Raw genomic sequence first — 13,881 nt, 5'->3', positions numbered from 1 at the left:
GATGGATACAAATAGAAATACATATAACAATAACACATGGACATGACCGGGTACTTGTACATCCCAACAACAAAAAGACACTAAGTACAGATCTGAGAGTACTCACAGTTACTGACAGCTAGTTCAAAGCCAATAACAACTAATAAAAAAAATCATGCATCTAAGAATAATTATCAATCAGTACACTTCCAACATCCAATGGATTTAGTGTAAAGACGTCATAAACAGTCAAAGAAAAACATGACCTTGTGTAATGCCTGTTACAGGAGTCGACAGATTGTAGATCCATGAAAGTGCATATGTATATAACAATAATATTTAGTTTGCTTTTAATTTACTGATAACAAAATCAATATTAATACCAATAAAAATAATATTCAAAGATCTAATGACAGTGTTGAATTGGTAACCTTGTATAGTAAACACACTATTTACACTGTAAACATTGTCCTTTTTTATGCCCCCACAACTGAAAGTTGGGGGGCATATTGTTTTACCCCTGTCCGTCCTTCGGTGTGTCTGTCAGTCCGTCCGTCCGTCCCATTATGGGTATATAGCTATTCTAAATAACTCCTCCTACAGTTTGAATGCTAGAAAGTTTTCACATTGCTGGCTGTTTGTACATATATTGAAGGTGTGCATGTGGTCAGGGTTTTGATTTTTATTGATATTTGCTCTTTTGGGAGATAGTTGAACTTTGTCATTTTTGTAGTATATACTTGCATAAGAGGTGCATAGCTATTCCAGTTAACTCCTCCTACAGTTTGAATGGTAGGAAGTTTTCACTTTGCTGGCTGTTTGTACATATATTGAAGGTGTGCATGTGGTCAGGGTTTTGATTTTTAATAATATTTGCTCTTTTGGGAGATAGTTGAACTTTGTCATTTTTGGAGTATATACTTGCATAAGAGGTGCATAGCGTTTCCGAATAACTCCTCCTATGGTGAACCATAGACCTATGTGCTCACATGCTCAACTTTGTGTATTTTAAAATAACACTTTGCATCTGCGGGGGCATCATTTGTGTCTCCCAGACACAATAATATCTCAAAGAAAGTCCTACATTGACTTTGTTATAATACAGTTACTTCAGAGTGGAGTGCGGGGGCATCACTTTGTCTAGTTGCCAATTACTCTGTACTGTGACTTCCCTGTATTTGCCAGTACAATGTTGTTATATTGCAGGGTTCTCAATCAAAATTTTGTTCGATGTTCAGTTTATAAAGAAATTAAGGCAATACTCTTATATTTAGTGAAAAATACTTGTTAGCTGTATTACATGTATTTCTTAAAAAATCCCCTGATGTTAGCTTGTCAATATGTAAATACTCACCTGAGAAATTTGCCATTTTGTTCCAGTTTATATTGAAAGCAAATGCACACCTGATATGTTGTGCATATGCATAAAGTTTGTTATTTCCCCACTTCTAGGAGAAGGGGGCATACATGTTTACCCTTGTCTATCTGTTTGAATGTTTGTTCAAGTTTGTGATTAGGTCGGTTAAAGGGGACCTACTAAAAGTAAATAAGTCAATGATATTTTATATGCATTTGAATTAGCATGGGCACTTCTCATTTCCATGGAGAATATTGCCCTGTCCCCCCAATCATGATCTATTGACCTTGAAAATTTTACTTTGTTTAAATGTTAAAGTTTGTAATTCATATCGTTCAGTTTAAGGGAGACCACTAATGGTAAGTCAATTACATTTGGTATGCAGTGGTATCAGCATTAGCACATCTCATATTTCATGGGGATTAAATGGCTCTCCTCCTCGGTCATGGTCCTTTGACTTTGAATTTTTTGCATAGTTTACATGTGATCAGGTCAATTTAAGATGAACCACTTATGGTAACCAAGTCAATGATATTCGGTATGCAGTTGTATCAGCACTAGTATATCTCATTTGGCCATTCATTGACTTTGGATGTTTTGCATAGTTTACATGTCAAAGTTTTGCCATCTTAATTTCCATTTAGCATTCTGCTTTCAAAGTAACATACAGGTGAGGCATGTATCCCGTGTCAGTTCATTTCAGGTTCTTATAGAAATAAAAGATTTATGTGTAGTCCCCTCCTCTTCTACAAAAAAAATACGGAGAGCAGCTGAACCTAGTATTAGGTAATAGTTCTGATTTGTTCTCAATAAAAATGTAGAGGATGAATATGAATAAAAGTGCCTTTGACCAACATTATGAGGTGCTGTGGTTACATACCATAAAAGCATGGCCTATCGATCCTTTTGACTAAGTTCTAAGCAAGAGGTGACTGAATCAAACACGAAGAAAAGATGTTCTGCAAGATTAAAATAATAGATCTATCGATCATTTTTTTAATTTTTATTTTCAGAGGTTTATATTTAATCTATGTAGTAATTGTTCTATTTCCTGTTAAGCTGAACTTGATACATTCCAACAGATCCTGTTGCGGAACCAATAACCCATACTAAAGGTTGTCCATTTGGTGACTCGTTTGCATTTATAATTCTACAAAAAGACAAATAAATAAATGAACAAAAGTAAACAAATCCATTGTATGGTTGAACAAAAAAATCTTTGTTTAGGCCAAATTATATACCACAACACGTTTGAATGATTGCCATACAAAATGGGAGGTTGCTATAGGTCTGTGCAGTTTTAGTTTGAAAAATTTTGAAAATTTAGTTATTATTTTTCCTTACTAGAAACTCGGTACTTCTATACATAACTGACCATGCGTTTTGGCTCTTATGTTATACATGGTGTCTTCAATGTCCGCACGTTTTACATACCAAATAGTCTACTCGTCAGTGAACGTTGTGATTTTGTTAAGATACAGAAAGACTCCAAATTACTTTATAGACGGAAAAATAAGCCTATTGGTATTTTATTTTTATTTTCATGAATGCGAATTCCAATAAATGTTTAATCAATTTTAATATTGTCCACAAAATGAGCGACCAATTCCTTGTTGTTCGAACCCTACAAGTGATATTTTTATTTTCATTATCATACAATTCTCTGAAGTATCACTTGTAGCATCATCAAACCTTAGTAATTTAGTGGTCACAGGTAACCAGTTTTGTATCTAGCCAATATTTGGATTGGTACGCAGACGATAATATGTACTTACCCGATGTCGGTTATAATGGCGTCTCCAGCTTGGCCGTTGGTGTACAGCGTATTCCAAGGCTGAGTTGTCATGCCCTCACGGTGTACAGATTGATGTCTAGGCACCAACAAATCATCACTGTACATATGAATGAGCCCAGTTCTTGTGCCTACGACTACTATTGGTAAATTATTTCCATATAGACCACTTGCTACAGCAGTGGGCTCTGGGCCCTGAAAAAAGGATAAAGGAGTATGACAGTGGCTGATTAAAATATGAAAGAAAGTACGTCAACTGGAAAGTTTTCTGCGTAATTTTATATGAAGATGAAGAGAGGCGAAATCTACCGAAGGGACATTCAAAGTCATAAGTCGAAAATGAATTGCCAGCGCCATGTTAAAAAAAAACAAAAAACGATAAAAAAAATAGAAAAAGGAAAAAACAACAGTTTACAAAACACAACATAGAAAACTAAAGACTGAGCATCAGGAACCCGCAAAAAACCAGGGATGATCTCAGGTGCTCCGGAATGATAAGCATAATGCTATCCTGCTCCACTATAATATAAAACCAGACGCTTCGCCTCATCACCTGTCGTGTCTGTTTTCACGTCAATAAAAAAATGGCAGATCCTTGGTATTGAGTTAAATGTCACAATTTCAATACTTATATATGTATCAAGAATGGTTCGGTCTGTTGTGCTACTATCATCTTTAATTTTTTGTTATTCCTGTTATTTTTTAATATATTGGAAACTGATTTACCTGTTTAATATAACTTCGTAGGTTTAGCAAATGATTTCAACATGGTCATCTAGACAATCAAGGGTTTGTAACTGTCTTGTATAATAAAAGAACACCCAAAATAAATGACACATGGTCGGGAAAAGATTTATAAGATCTTCTTTAAAAATCATTGATTAAAATATGAATGAAATGACTTTCATGACAATGCTGGCATGCAACTTACATGATCGTCAGAACGCTGATCTACTTGTTGTAATGGAGATTGGTTTCCATTGTTGGCTTCCCCGTTGAATGTTGTTGGATAATTTTGGAATTCCTGAGTTTCTAGTTCATCGCCAGTATCAAACGCTAAGGACATTGTTTGAGTTTGCCACAGAGACATGCTGCGTCCTCCATAACCCATCACATTCTTAACTTGTCTTGAAATAAAATCGAAGTTATCACTATATCTTACTTGCCATCTACCTGTAATGTTGAAGAAAAGAGATGACCATAAAACCCATGGTTGGTTAAGACGTTATAAAAATATTTAAACAAAATATGGAGCTTTATAATACTGGATGGACCGGACCCTTTGTTGCAGTGTTTTTAAAAAATGATGTACGTTTCGACAATGAATATGATCTTTCAATTTGACTCTGCAAAAATATATTAATGTATGAATGTATCTAACTTCCTTATCGAATATATTTTCTAGATACTCGAAAACTAATATATAGGGATACTTAATTGAAACTGTACATTAAGTAAATTGTTTACAGTGAAGGTGACATAAAAAAGTGAGTTTTAATTTGTTAAAAATAATCATTTAAGATTAAGGAATGCTTGCCTATTGCTTAACGTAGATATTGCGACGAGAATGGCGGAAACATCTGTTTTAAGCATCATAATAATTGCTATATATGAAAAGGTAAAAATATTGAAGTATTAAACAACGTTACATGTACAACTTATTTCTTACCAAGTTGTTGATTGTTGCGTACGGCTGTTGACATTTCAGACGTCCACGACGATTCGTCAAATTCGCCATCTTAAAACATAAATACAAAACGTATTCATCTGCAATGTGGTCTAATATAATGATGAGATAATCATTCATAAATGTCTTCATACAAAAAGGGATACAAAGTATGAATATGTTACGTTTTAAGACAAAATGACACCTTCAGCTATGAAGTACATAGAGTAAGAATATTGAAGGTTTGGAGATTCTTTTGTTGCAAAATTTCCAGGACATATACGGGAAAATATCAAGCATTAACCCCCAAAAGACTTTTATGTAATCTACATTTATTTTTGTCAAGGCTTTTCTCCAAGATCACGAAAGACATAAAAAGGTTATCGGAATGATGAAATAATATACCATCTTTCATGAATGCGAAGAAAGTTTGTTGTTTATGTCTAACTTATTAAAAACAAATTTTAACAGACAGTTTTTTAATTAGCTAATTTCGGAAGCTGTAATGGTAAATTTATGAATAAAAGCACTTTCGGGTAGATGAGACAGCAACTACAGTTTACTGCAACAGTTGTTAAAATCGACACACGAAAGGACTAACCACTAGCAATTGTTCTTGCTCGCCTCGATTCGTCAAATGTATCGCCTTGCACTGCGGCATATCTTTTGATGACTCCTTGATTTGCCGACAGGACATATTCTTGGCCATTCAGAATAACAGTATCAATATCTGTAGCTTGGTACATTGAATATATTGGACGGCGTACCAAATTTCCCCCTAAAAGTAGAAGCATGAATAATTGTTCATCCCCTCTTCAATCGTGGCTGTTGTTTTTTGTTTGTTTGATTATGATTTTTGTTATATATAATTGTAATATTTATTTAATGATTACCATTTTAATCAAATATAGAAATAAGATTTTCTGTTTCTTTTGATGATTTGCCTTTGACATGTTTGATCTCAAAACGCACTTTTTTCTTTGAGTGTCAATTTAAACTAAGCGTGTCTCGTACATGTATGATTGTTTATTTTTTGAAACATGTGGATAAGAGCCTTGTGAAATGAAACACAATGATGTTATTACAACTCGTCAGCGTATTTGGCAATTATAAACATAGAAAGTCTATACTGATCCATTTTTGTTAAATTGCATGTGTTCTTTATTTTTTACATAAGTAAAAACCTTATATGCTCATAATATGCATATTTTGTTTAAAGTAAAACTCTTAGGTTTCTCTGAATTAATGTTGCCACATCGCTCATATACTATTGATATTTTAACCTTAGCATATTGGCAATGCTCAAGCTCAACTAGAGATTACAAAAAGTCTGTGAAGTGTAAATTCTGTTCATCTGATATGAATATATATGTAAAGCATACATGCTGCATATTTAATCGTATCATATTGTCCTTAGGAAGCAACATTTAAATTTCTCGTTATGGAATATAATGAAGAAACAACTGAAATCTTACCTCCATCCTGGTCACTGCAGTCTGTATTATAAAGCGTCCAATTCTTTATTCCAAGTGCAAAAATTTCATTTACTGAATAAGAATTAATGTCTATTCTCGCAACTGCATTGTTTTCCTAAAAAAAACAAAATATATTCTACAGCCTTTTAGTTTTGATTTGAAATGAATAACGTATCTGCGCAATACAAGGCAAACATGTTTTCTCTTTTTTTGTGGGGTGGGGTGCATTTTAAAATTTGAAAACTCTATTCGACATCATTAAAACTTCACTTCATAGATTATTTCATCAGTATAATCAAATCAAATTGATTAAAGATGGGAATATATTTGACGAAATCAATTTGCTTATTTTACCTTCCAGGTATACGTACATATGCATTAATATCAGTTATTCAGCTAATAGATTCATACAGAAAACTATAAATGAATGGTTTTTAATATTTGTTCATACATTGCTAACTGCAATTACTTTTCTTGTATAAAATTGACATTTTGTGCTTTAGTTTTGTATTTGCCTCTTTTTCTGAGTTGTAATTACCCATTTTCATGTTTTCCTTGTCTTGAACAAAGATAATGAATTCTGATTGATATGGATTGGTCTGATATAGAGTCACAATGACATGTTAACTTTGATTTCAATTGTCATAAGTTTTGTTTTACGAGGACAAATATTTCGATGAAAGAGCTATTAAAAGCCACAACATTTTGGGCATGAACCTCAATTTTACCATTTTTGTGTTGCAGTTATCTTAATTTCAGCTTATCATGTTCTTGCTCAAACAAACACAATCTAATCATTGAAGCAGTTTAAATGCACCGCCGCTTTGCATTTATTTTTCAACGTTGTTCAAGCGCCTGTATATAATTGTAAACTTACAGGAAGAGAAACATAAGCGAATCGTTGATCGTTGCTAATGGTAACCTGATCAGGCTCTAGGTCGTCAGACATTTTGTTTATGACTCCAGCGTTATGGTTGCCCTGGTATACCCATCTTACTCCTTTGTTCTGATATTCTGCTTCCCTTTAACAAGTAATCATGACATTGCTTTAGATTTGTTTATATGATATGGAATAAGATAATTAATGTTGTTGCAAATAGAGATGACCAGCTTTTTTTTATTTGACGGAAAAATAAGCAGAACTTGCTTCACGCATTTTTTTCTATCTTACATTTATAAGTAGTCAAAATAAGAAAATAAAATAAAAAATCCATTTATTTTTCGGTCTAAAATTAAGGTTGTTTACAAGCTTGAAATGAAAATAAACAAAATCTTATTAATTGTATGCCATTTCAAAGTACATGTATTTGAAACTTTAAAAAAAGTTTATATTACATACAGTATATATATATATATATATATATATATAAATCTAATACATGTACCTCTATGCAGACGAAGGCATAATATTTATTCTGGGAATACCGACTTTTCAATAGATTTTTATTTCAAATTAAGAACAAGATTGGTTTCCGTAGTGGAACAGAAAACGCTGAAGACATTGCCTATTTCAGGTGGAACAAAATCTTACCAAGATATAAATTCTCTCAACAAAATTGTACTAGCTAATTGTCTAATTTTATGCATTCTATGTACGTTCAACAAAGTGGATTATGATTCCAAAATGAAGATAAAAATCGAGTGCACTTTTTATAGATACTAGTAGTGAACAGATTAAAATGTGAGTGCACATTTATAGATACAATTCGGTAAGGTACACCTTAAAACCTGAGTGCACATTTGAAGATACTAGTAGTATATATATTAAAACCTGAGTGCACATTTATAGATACTAGTAGTGTACAGCTTAAAACCTGAGTGCACATTTGTAGATAATTGTAGTGTACATATTTAAATCCGAATACTCTTTTATAGAGACTAGTAGTGTACAGATTAATTGAGTGCACATTTATAGATAATAGTAGTATATAGATTAAAAATAATTAAAAGTAAAAGCCTTGTTGCAACATCCGTTCATTTATATTTAAAGATTTGAGACTCTTACACAAAATAAAATTGCATGCAATGTTTATTTTACGTGGATTTGCAAATATTAAACATGATCTACCAACTTACATGTACGTTTACATATTTAAATATGCACACTACATAAGGAAATGCCTGTACCAAGTCAGGAATATGACAGTTGTTTTCCATTCGTTTGATGTGTTTGAGCTTTTGATTTTGCCATTTGATAAGGGACTTTCCGATTTGAATTTTCCTGGAGTTCGGTATTTTTGTTATTTTACTTTTTACTTTTGTTGAAGGTGTATATTGTCTGCTTCATATATCATTATCAACAGCGGTTCGTATATAGGTTCAATCTCTGATCGGTTACCACATAATGTCATGATAGTTATTTTTAGAGGTGTCATTCTGATTTCGTGATATTTCAATACGTCTGAATCAAACTATTGAATGAAAACTTAGAAAACTATACATATGTGACACAATATTTTTGTGCTAAACTTTATATTCAAAACTATCTAATTATGTTGATTTCTATTACAGTTTATTAACGTGTACATTTCGTGTACATTTCGTGTGCACCAGAAATATTTAATTTATTCATAGTAATGATCTCGAAATCTCGCAATGTATTTAAAATGTCGAAATATTTGTTTACACCTGAAACATGTTATGTTGTAACTAAGAAAAACCAAGAATACACACGTATTTAAGGAACATTAGCTACATCTTAGGCAAAATATTAGAATATGATTTTGTTTTGTTTCAAACCTTTATAAAAGCGGAAATTTAAACAATATTTCGCTATTAGAAGTCAGTTTGATTCAATTTCGTGAAAATAAGCTTAACAATATCGCTGATATATTATTGGCTTGCAAGAAAACAATTCAACCTCATTGAATCTGCGTTCATATGACCTTCACTTTCACCTGTTAGCTAGAGATGGGTTATGCATGTTTTAAACAAAGAATGTAAAACAAGGGAGCCACTGGGAAATAATTACATAAGATGTATGTTTCATTATTATACGTTATTTTGATTGGCTAACAGAAATCTCGCGTCATTCTTCATTTCAAAATGAATTGCATGAATTGAAACATACATGATGACACACGTTTCCACAACAAAATGCACAGGTAAATGAAAGAAACACTTGATAGTAATCGTATTAATTCATGATCATAGCGAAAAAATGTAATTATAAGTATTGAATGCTTCTTTTGGTAATTTCATAGGGTTGTAAAAGCGTTGACCGTGCGTACATTTTTAGAATGTACTTCGGTCAACGCTTTTACACCCCAATGAGTTTACAAAAAGAAGCATTCAATTCAAAAATAAAACCGTTTTGTTTGCTGTGTCGGCCTACGAAAACGATGATTTACCTATTTTTTTAATCTATGACATGAAATCAAACAGACCTAGAAAAATCGCCTTAAAACGATTGCACGTGTTTGTCTGTGTATTTGTATTTATATTTATATTTATGTTAATGTCAGTCATATGACCATCGATATCCTTTAGGGTCATCGCGATAGTTAATTAGATGGCGTCGAGTCTTTTAATAATACACACGAAATGCTGATATATTATAATGAATTCCGTTCTTTTTTAATGGTTTCTTTTGAACTTTTTGTAATTTTGATGTTCGTTTTAGTATGTTATAAATCAAATATGAGAATCTGAGTATAATTGGTGAATATGAATTTGACAGCTCATCCTCCTTTAAATCAAATGTAAAACAATGGATGCATAATATTCATATTTGTCTCGAAATATTTACCTTCCACCTAAAAATCTCTCAAAATTAATGGTAACCAGTGCTGGTGTACCAATGTCGTTTCTCAGTAATATGCTAACCGTTCCTGGTGGATCAACAAACTGTTGGGCAACAGAGTCCAAGTCACCGCGACCCTCGTTAGCGATAACTAGTTTTTGACAGTCACTTGTAAAAGCCAGTCCTTTAGGGTTAACTCCAACTGAAAATGAAAATAGTAGTAATAATGAAATAATGATCGAAAGAAAAAAAGTAGTCAAACAATATCCCAATATTTTTGGACTGGAATATTCACCCAAAAATAACGGTGGACGAGAAATTTTTTTTTCTCTTCAAACTATTTTTTCTCCTTTTCTCCATTCATTTCTAATTATTTCATATAATTCCACCAACCCCTCATAAGTTATGTAAATAAAGCGATATCTAGTCAACACCAACAACTTAAAAAGCTGGAATAAAACGTATAGCAAAATGTGGAAAATATTTTTTTCAGTGGTATACTAGTATCATTTTCCCAACGTTCACTTGAGATCTAATAAACAAATTAGCAATTAAAAAGACAAATTTGGGATGTTTGATTTCTAAAATCATTTATTTAAACATTTTAGGCAATGGCCTGCCATTTGTGACAACAGATGGATAAAATTATAACTAATAAATTAATTCTGGAGGTCGACACAAAGAATTGTCAACTTGACTAGACAGACAGCTCATTGGTAGATGGTAAGTGGGACGAATTCAGGCAAGTTCTTTTGAAGAAAAGGAAATCGACGAGGCAAACTCTCCATGTTGAATTATGTGGAGGTATTAAATATTGTAAATCAAGGTCTGTAGTAACCATTGCTTGAACTAAATAAAATATCCATACATTACGTAGCTGTTTAAGTAATTTCCTATCAGGTAATATCAAACATTTAACACAAAAGTCAGATTGTATAAATCGCTTTTCTAAATTGTTTTGCAACCGTTTCTTCTCCTTGGAAACTGAAACTGAAATTAGGGTTATATATAGCAGTCTCATGCGTGAACAAACAACTACCTGGTTCCCTTCCAATCTGGACAAGCTGTGAGTCTCCGCGACGAAAGGGCACGAACATCTCCACGTGTCCTTCTTTAGTAGCGAGTGGTGAATCTAACGATACAGCAACTGAATCTGGACAAACAGCAATATCATTGGCTCTTCCATTTTCTGTTGAACTAAATTCGTGCGTGTGGATTACCGATGGAGATGATGGGTTGCTTGCATCAATAATATGGAGTAGACGTGGTTCATTTGACGCTGTTTGACTGCCTGCAATTCACATACATTTCTCTTAATTTCTACAGGAGAATTGCAAACATTTTTTAATCATGCTTAAACATATCCATTGACTTATAAAGTAGATTTCACCACTTTTGCAGACCTTCTGTTGTATGTAGAAGAAATATACACATATATACAGATGAGGGATGTATCGGTAAAAATACATGACCACACCTGATCGATCGGGGACATTGGCTTCAAGACGCCTGGTTAAATTGAACTGTTGTGTTTGTCATACAAGTGACAGTTTTTAAAAGGGCATGCATGCATGCTCCAAGTCATTACTATGAAAGTCCATCGCATGTTGTTTCCATTAGGATGGTGTTATTGGATTATCAAAGATGGTGGCTAGCGTATATGAACATTTAAGTTTCAAGAATATTTTTTTTACATTTTTTATTTTTTGTTATCCTCCTACTAAGATGTATTGTTGTTTTACTTATAAACCGTTAGTGGTAAATACTTGAAAATTGGGGTATAGGCCAAAGGTCGTTTTCTACATTTTGACTTTTAATGTTACCACTACTCCGCTATCGGTGCAAAATGTTTGGAATATTGAGATGAAGATTTGTTACATTTGGTCTGTAGCGATAGTATATAAAAACACGGAGATGAGGCCTTTTTATAGTAGTTATCGCTCCTGAAATGTTAAGATAAATGTGTAAATGATTATAAAGTCAATTTGGTACGCAATAGAGCCATATTGTCTTTTGAAATAGAGCTGAAAGCATGTGATCTCGATCAAGTCACCTGAAATGGACCGAAAGTATAGCCGTCTAATGTAAAGTATCTTTTTACACAGGAAGTGTCTTGTAGCCACCGATAATAGTAGGTTATCTTATGTTTCGATCATGATTCATTACGTTCAATTTGATAAATAAAAACAGGATTGTAAATCTGTAGGATAATATAATTAATAAACGTCTGACCTAGATTCAAGGGGATTTAAAGCTTGTCATTAGGTTATTATACATGCCTTTTGTTGAAGGTCGTGTATATACTTTGTGTTAGTATGCAGTGCTTGGTTGCTCAACTAAAAAAATATCTAATAAAAATTTACCTAAAACATAGAGCAGACGTTCTTGTGCATGATAAGCAGCCTGGTGAGCAGCATTTCTAAGCAAACCAAACTTATTGTTAGTTGTGTACGGCAGCTTCGTATAACTTAATTTATTCAGTTTGAACTGACAGAGCACTGCTGCTATGTGCAAAACGATCAGTATTAAAGCCTTCATTTTCTGCAGAATAAAATTCATTCAGATATTAACAAATATTACATCAAATTTACATCTACCGAACTATCTAAAATTGAAATAAAAACAGGTTGCAATATTGAATTGATGCCAAATAAACTAACAAAATACAATTTAATATGTATGTACCGGGACAAACTTAAAAAGAAGTTGTCAATCTTAATTCTATAAAAATATTGTATTTAAATCAATCTTTAGTAACCTCTTTTTAATATAAGATCTTTCGTAGCCTTTGTTGATATCGTATCTTCGGTAGCCTCTGTTGATATGAAACTTCGTAGCCTTTTCTGGTATAAGATCATCGATAGCCTCTGTTGATATCCGATCTTCAGTAGCCTCTGTTGATATCCGATCTTCAGTAGCCTCTGTTGATATAAGATCTTCCATAGCCACTGTTGATATCCTATCTTTAGTGACCTCTTTTAATAGAAGATCTTCCGTATCTTCGGTAGCCTCTGTTGATACGAGATCTTCATAGCTTCTGCTGGTATAAGATCATTGATATCGATCTTCAGTAGCCTCTTTTGATATAAGATCTTCCGTAGCTTCTGTTGGTACAGTATCATTGATAGCCTCTGTTGATATCCGATTTTCGATAGCCTCTATTGATATCCGATTTTCTGAAGCCTTTGTTAATATTAAGGAGATAGTTGTATTGTATTTAAAGCTTAGGCTTACTGTCACAAATTGAGTTTACCTGTAGCTTGATTTGAAATAAAATCTTGGTAGCCTATTTTAATATCAAACTTTTGGTAGCCTCGATTTATATCAGATCTTTGATGGCCTTTGTTGATATCAGATCTTTCATAGCTTATGTTGATATCAGATGTTTAAATCCTCTGTAAATATTAGATCATTGGTAGCCTCGGTTGATATCTGATATACCGAAGTCTCTGTTGATGTTATATACTAGTATTTATACTTCTGTTGATATCATATCATTGGTGGCCTCTGTTGATATCATATCTTTGACTGCCTTTATTTTTTTCCCCAATTGTCTGGGATATTTCAAATGAGGTTTGAACGCTTGCTCATCAATGTTGACTGTATGTTGACCTCTAGATGACATTTTATGTGTGTATGTGACGTTGCAATGTTATCTCATTGACGTTTACCCAATATCTTAATTATTCACATTATATAGCGTTCTTTACTTCGTTCTGATTAGGCAAACCATATGGTCATCAGAGTCCAATGTTTTGATATTTTTCTTCGTCAACATTTATCGGTTTTCTGTCCTATAACTATAAAACCAAATCTGTTTAAGGCCTTTAAGAATGACAAATGGGAGACTCTTTTCATAATTCGTATAAA

General features: G+C 32.9%; 1 protein-coding gene across 1 annotated transcript; it reads right to left on the bottom strand.

The window, feature by feature from the left end:
- Positions 1–2,323: 2,323 nt before the first annotated feature.
- Positions 2,324–13,229, bottom strand: LOC127735268 (mesenchyme-specific cell surface glycoprotein-like). Its single transcript, XM_052245387.1, has 10 exons — positions 12,375–13,229; positions 11,051–11,302; positions 10,018–10,213; positions 7,147–7,291; positions 6,270–6,384; positions 5,396–5,572; positions 4,798–4,866; positions 4,060–4,301; positions 3,112–3,323; positions 2,324–2,486 (listed from the first exon to the last, which is right to left on the bottom strand). Exons 1-10 carry the CDS (start codon positions 12,568–12,570, stop codon positions 2,381–2,383), a joined length of 1,710 nt encoding a protein of 569 aa, XP_052101347.1. The 5' UTR covers positions 12,571–13,229; the 3' UTR covers positions 2,324–2,380.
- Between the last annotated feature and the right edge of the window lie 652 nt (positions 13,230–13,881).

This window comes from Mytilus californianus, unplaced genomic scaffold, assembly GCF_021869535.1.
Source record: "Mytilus californianus isolate M0D057914Y unplaced genomic scaffold, xbMytCali1.0.p SCAF_3, whole genome shotgun sequence".
NCBI classification, from domain to species: Eukaryota; Metazoa; Mollusca; class Bivalvia; order Mytilida; family Mytilidae; genus Mytilus; species Mytilus californianus.
This window is presented reverse-complemented; position numbering and strand designations above follow the sequence as displayed.

Bases quoted from the DNA above. Each gene is read 5' to 3' on its own strand.
- LOC127735268 (XM_052245387.1), bottom strand. From the start codon at position 12,570: ATGAATTTTATTCTGCAGAAAATGAAGGCTTTAATACTGATCGTTTTG. The intron at 7,292-10,017 runs GTAAATATTTCG...TACTTGTTAAAG, and splicing joins GAGAGATTTTTAGGTGGAAG to GGAAGCAGAATATCAGAACA. The intron at 4,867-5,395 runs GTTAGTCCTTTC...TTATGTTTTAAG, and splicing joins AGCAAGAACAATTGCTAGTG to ATGGCGAATTTGACGAATCG.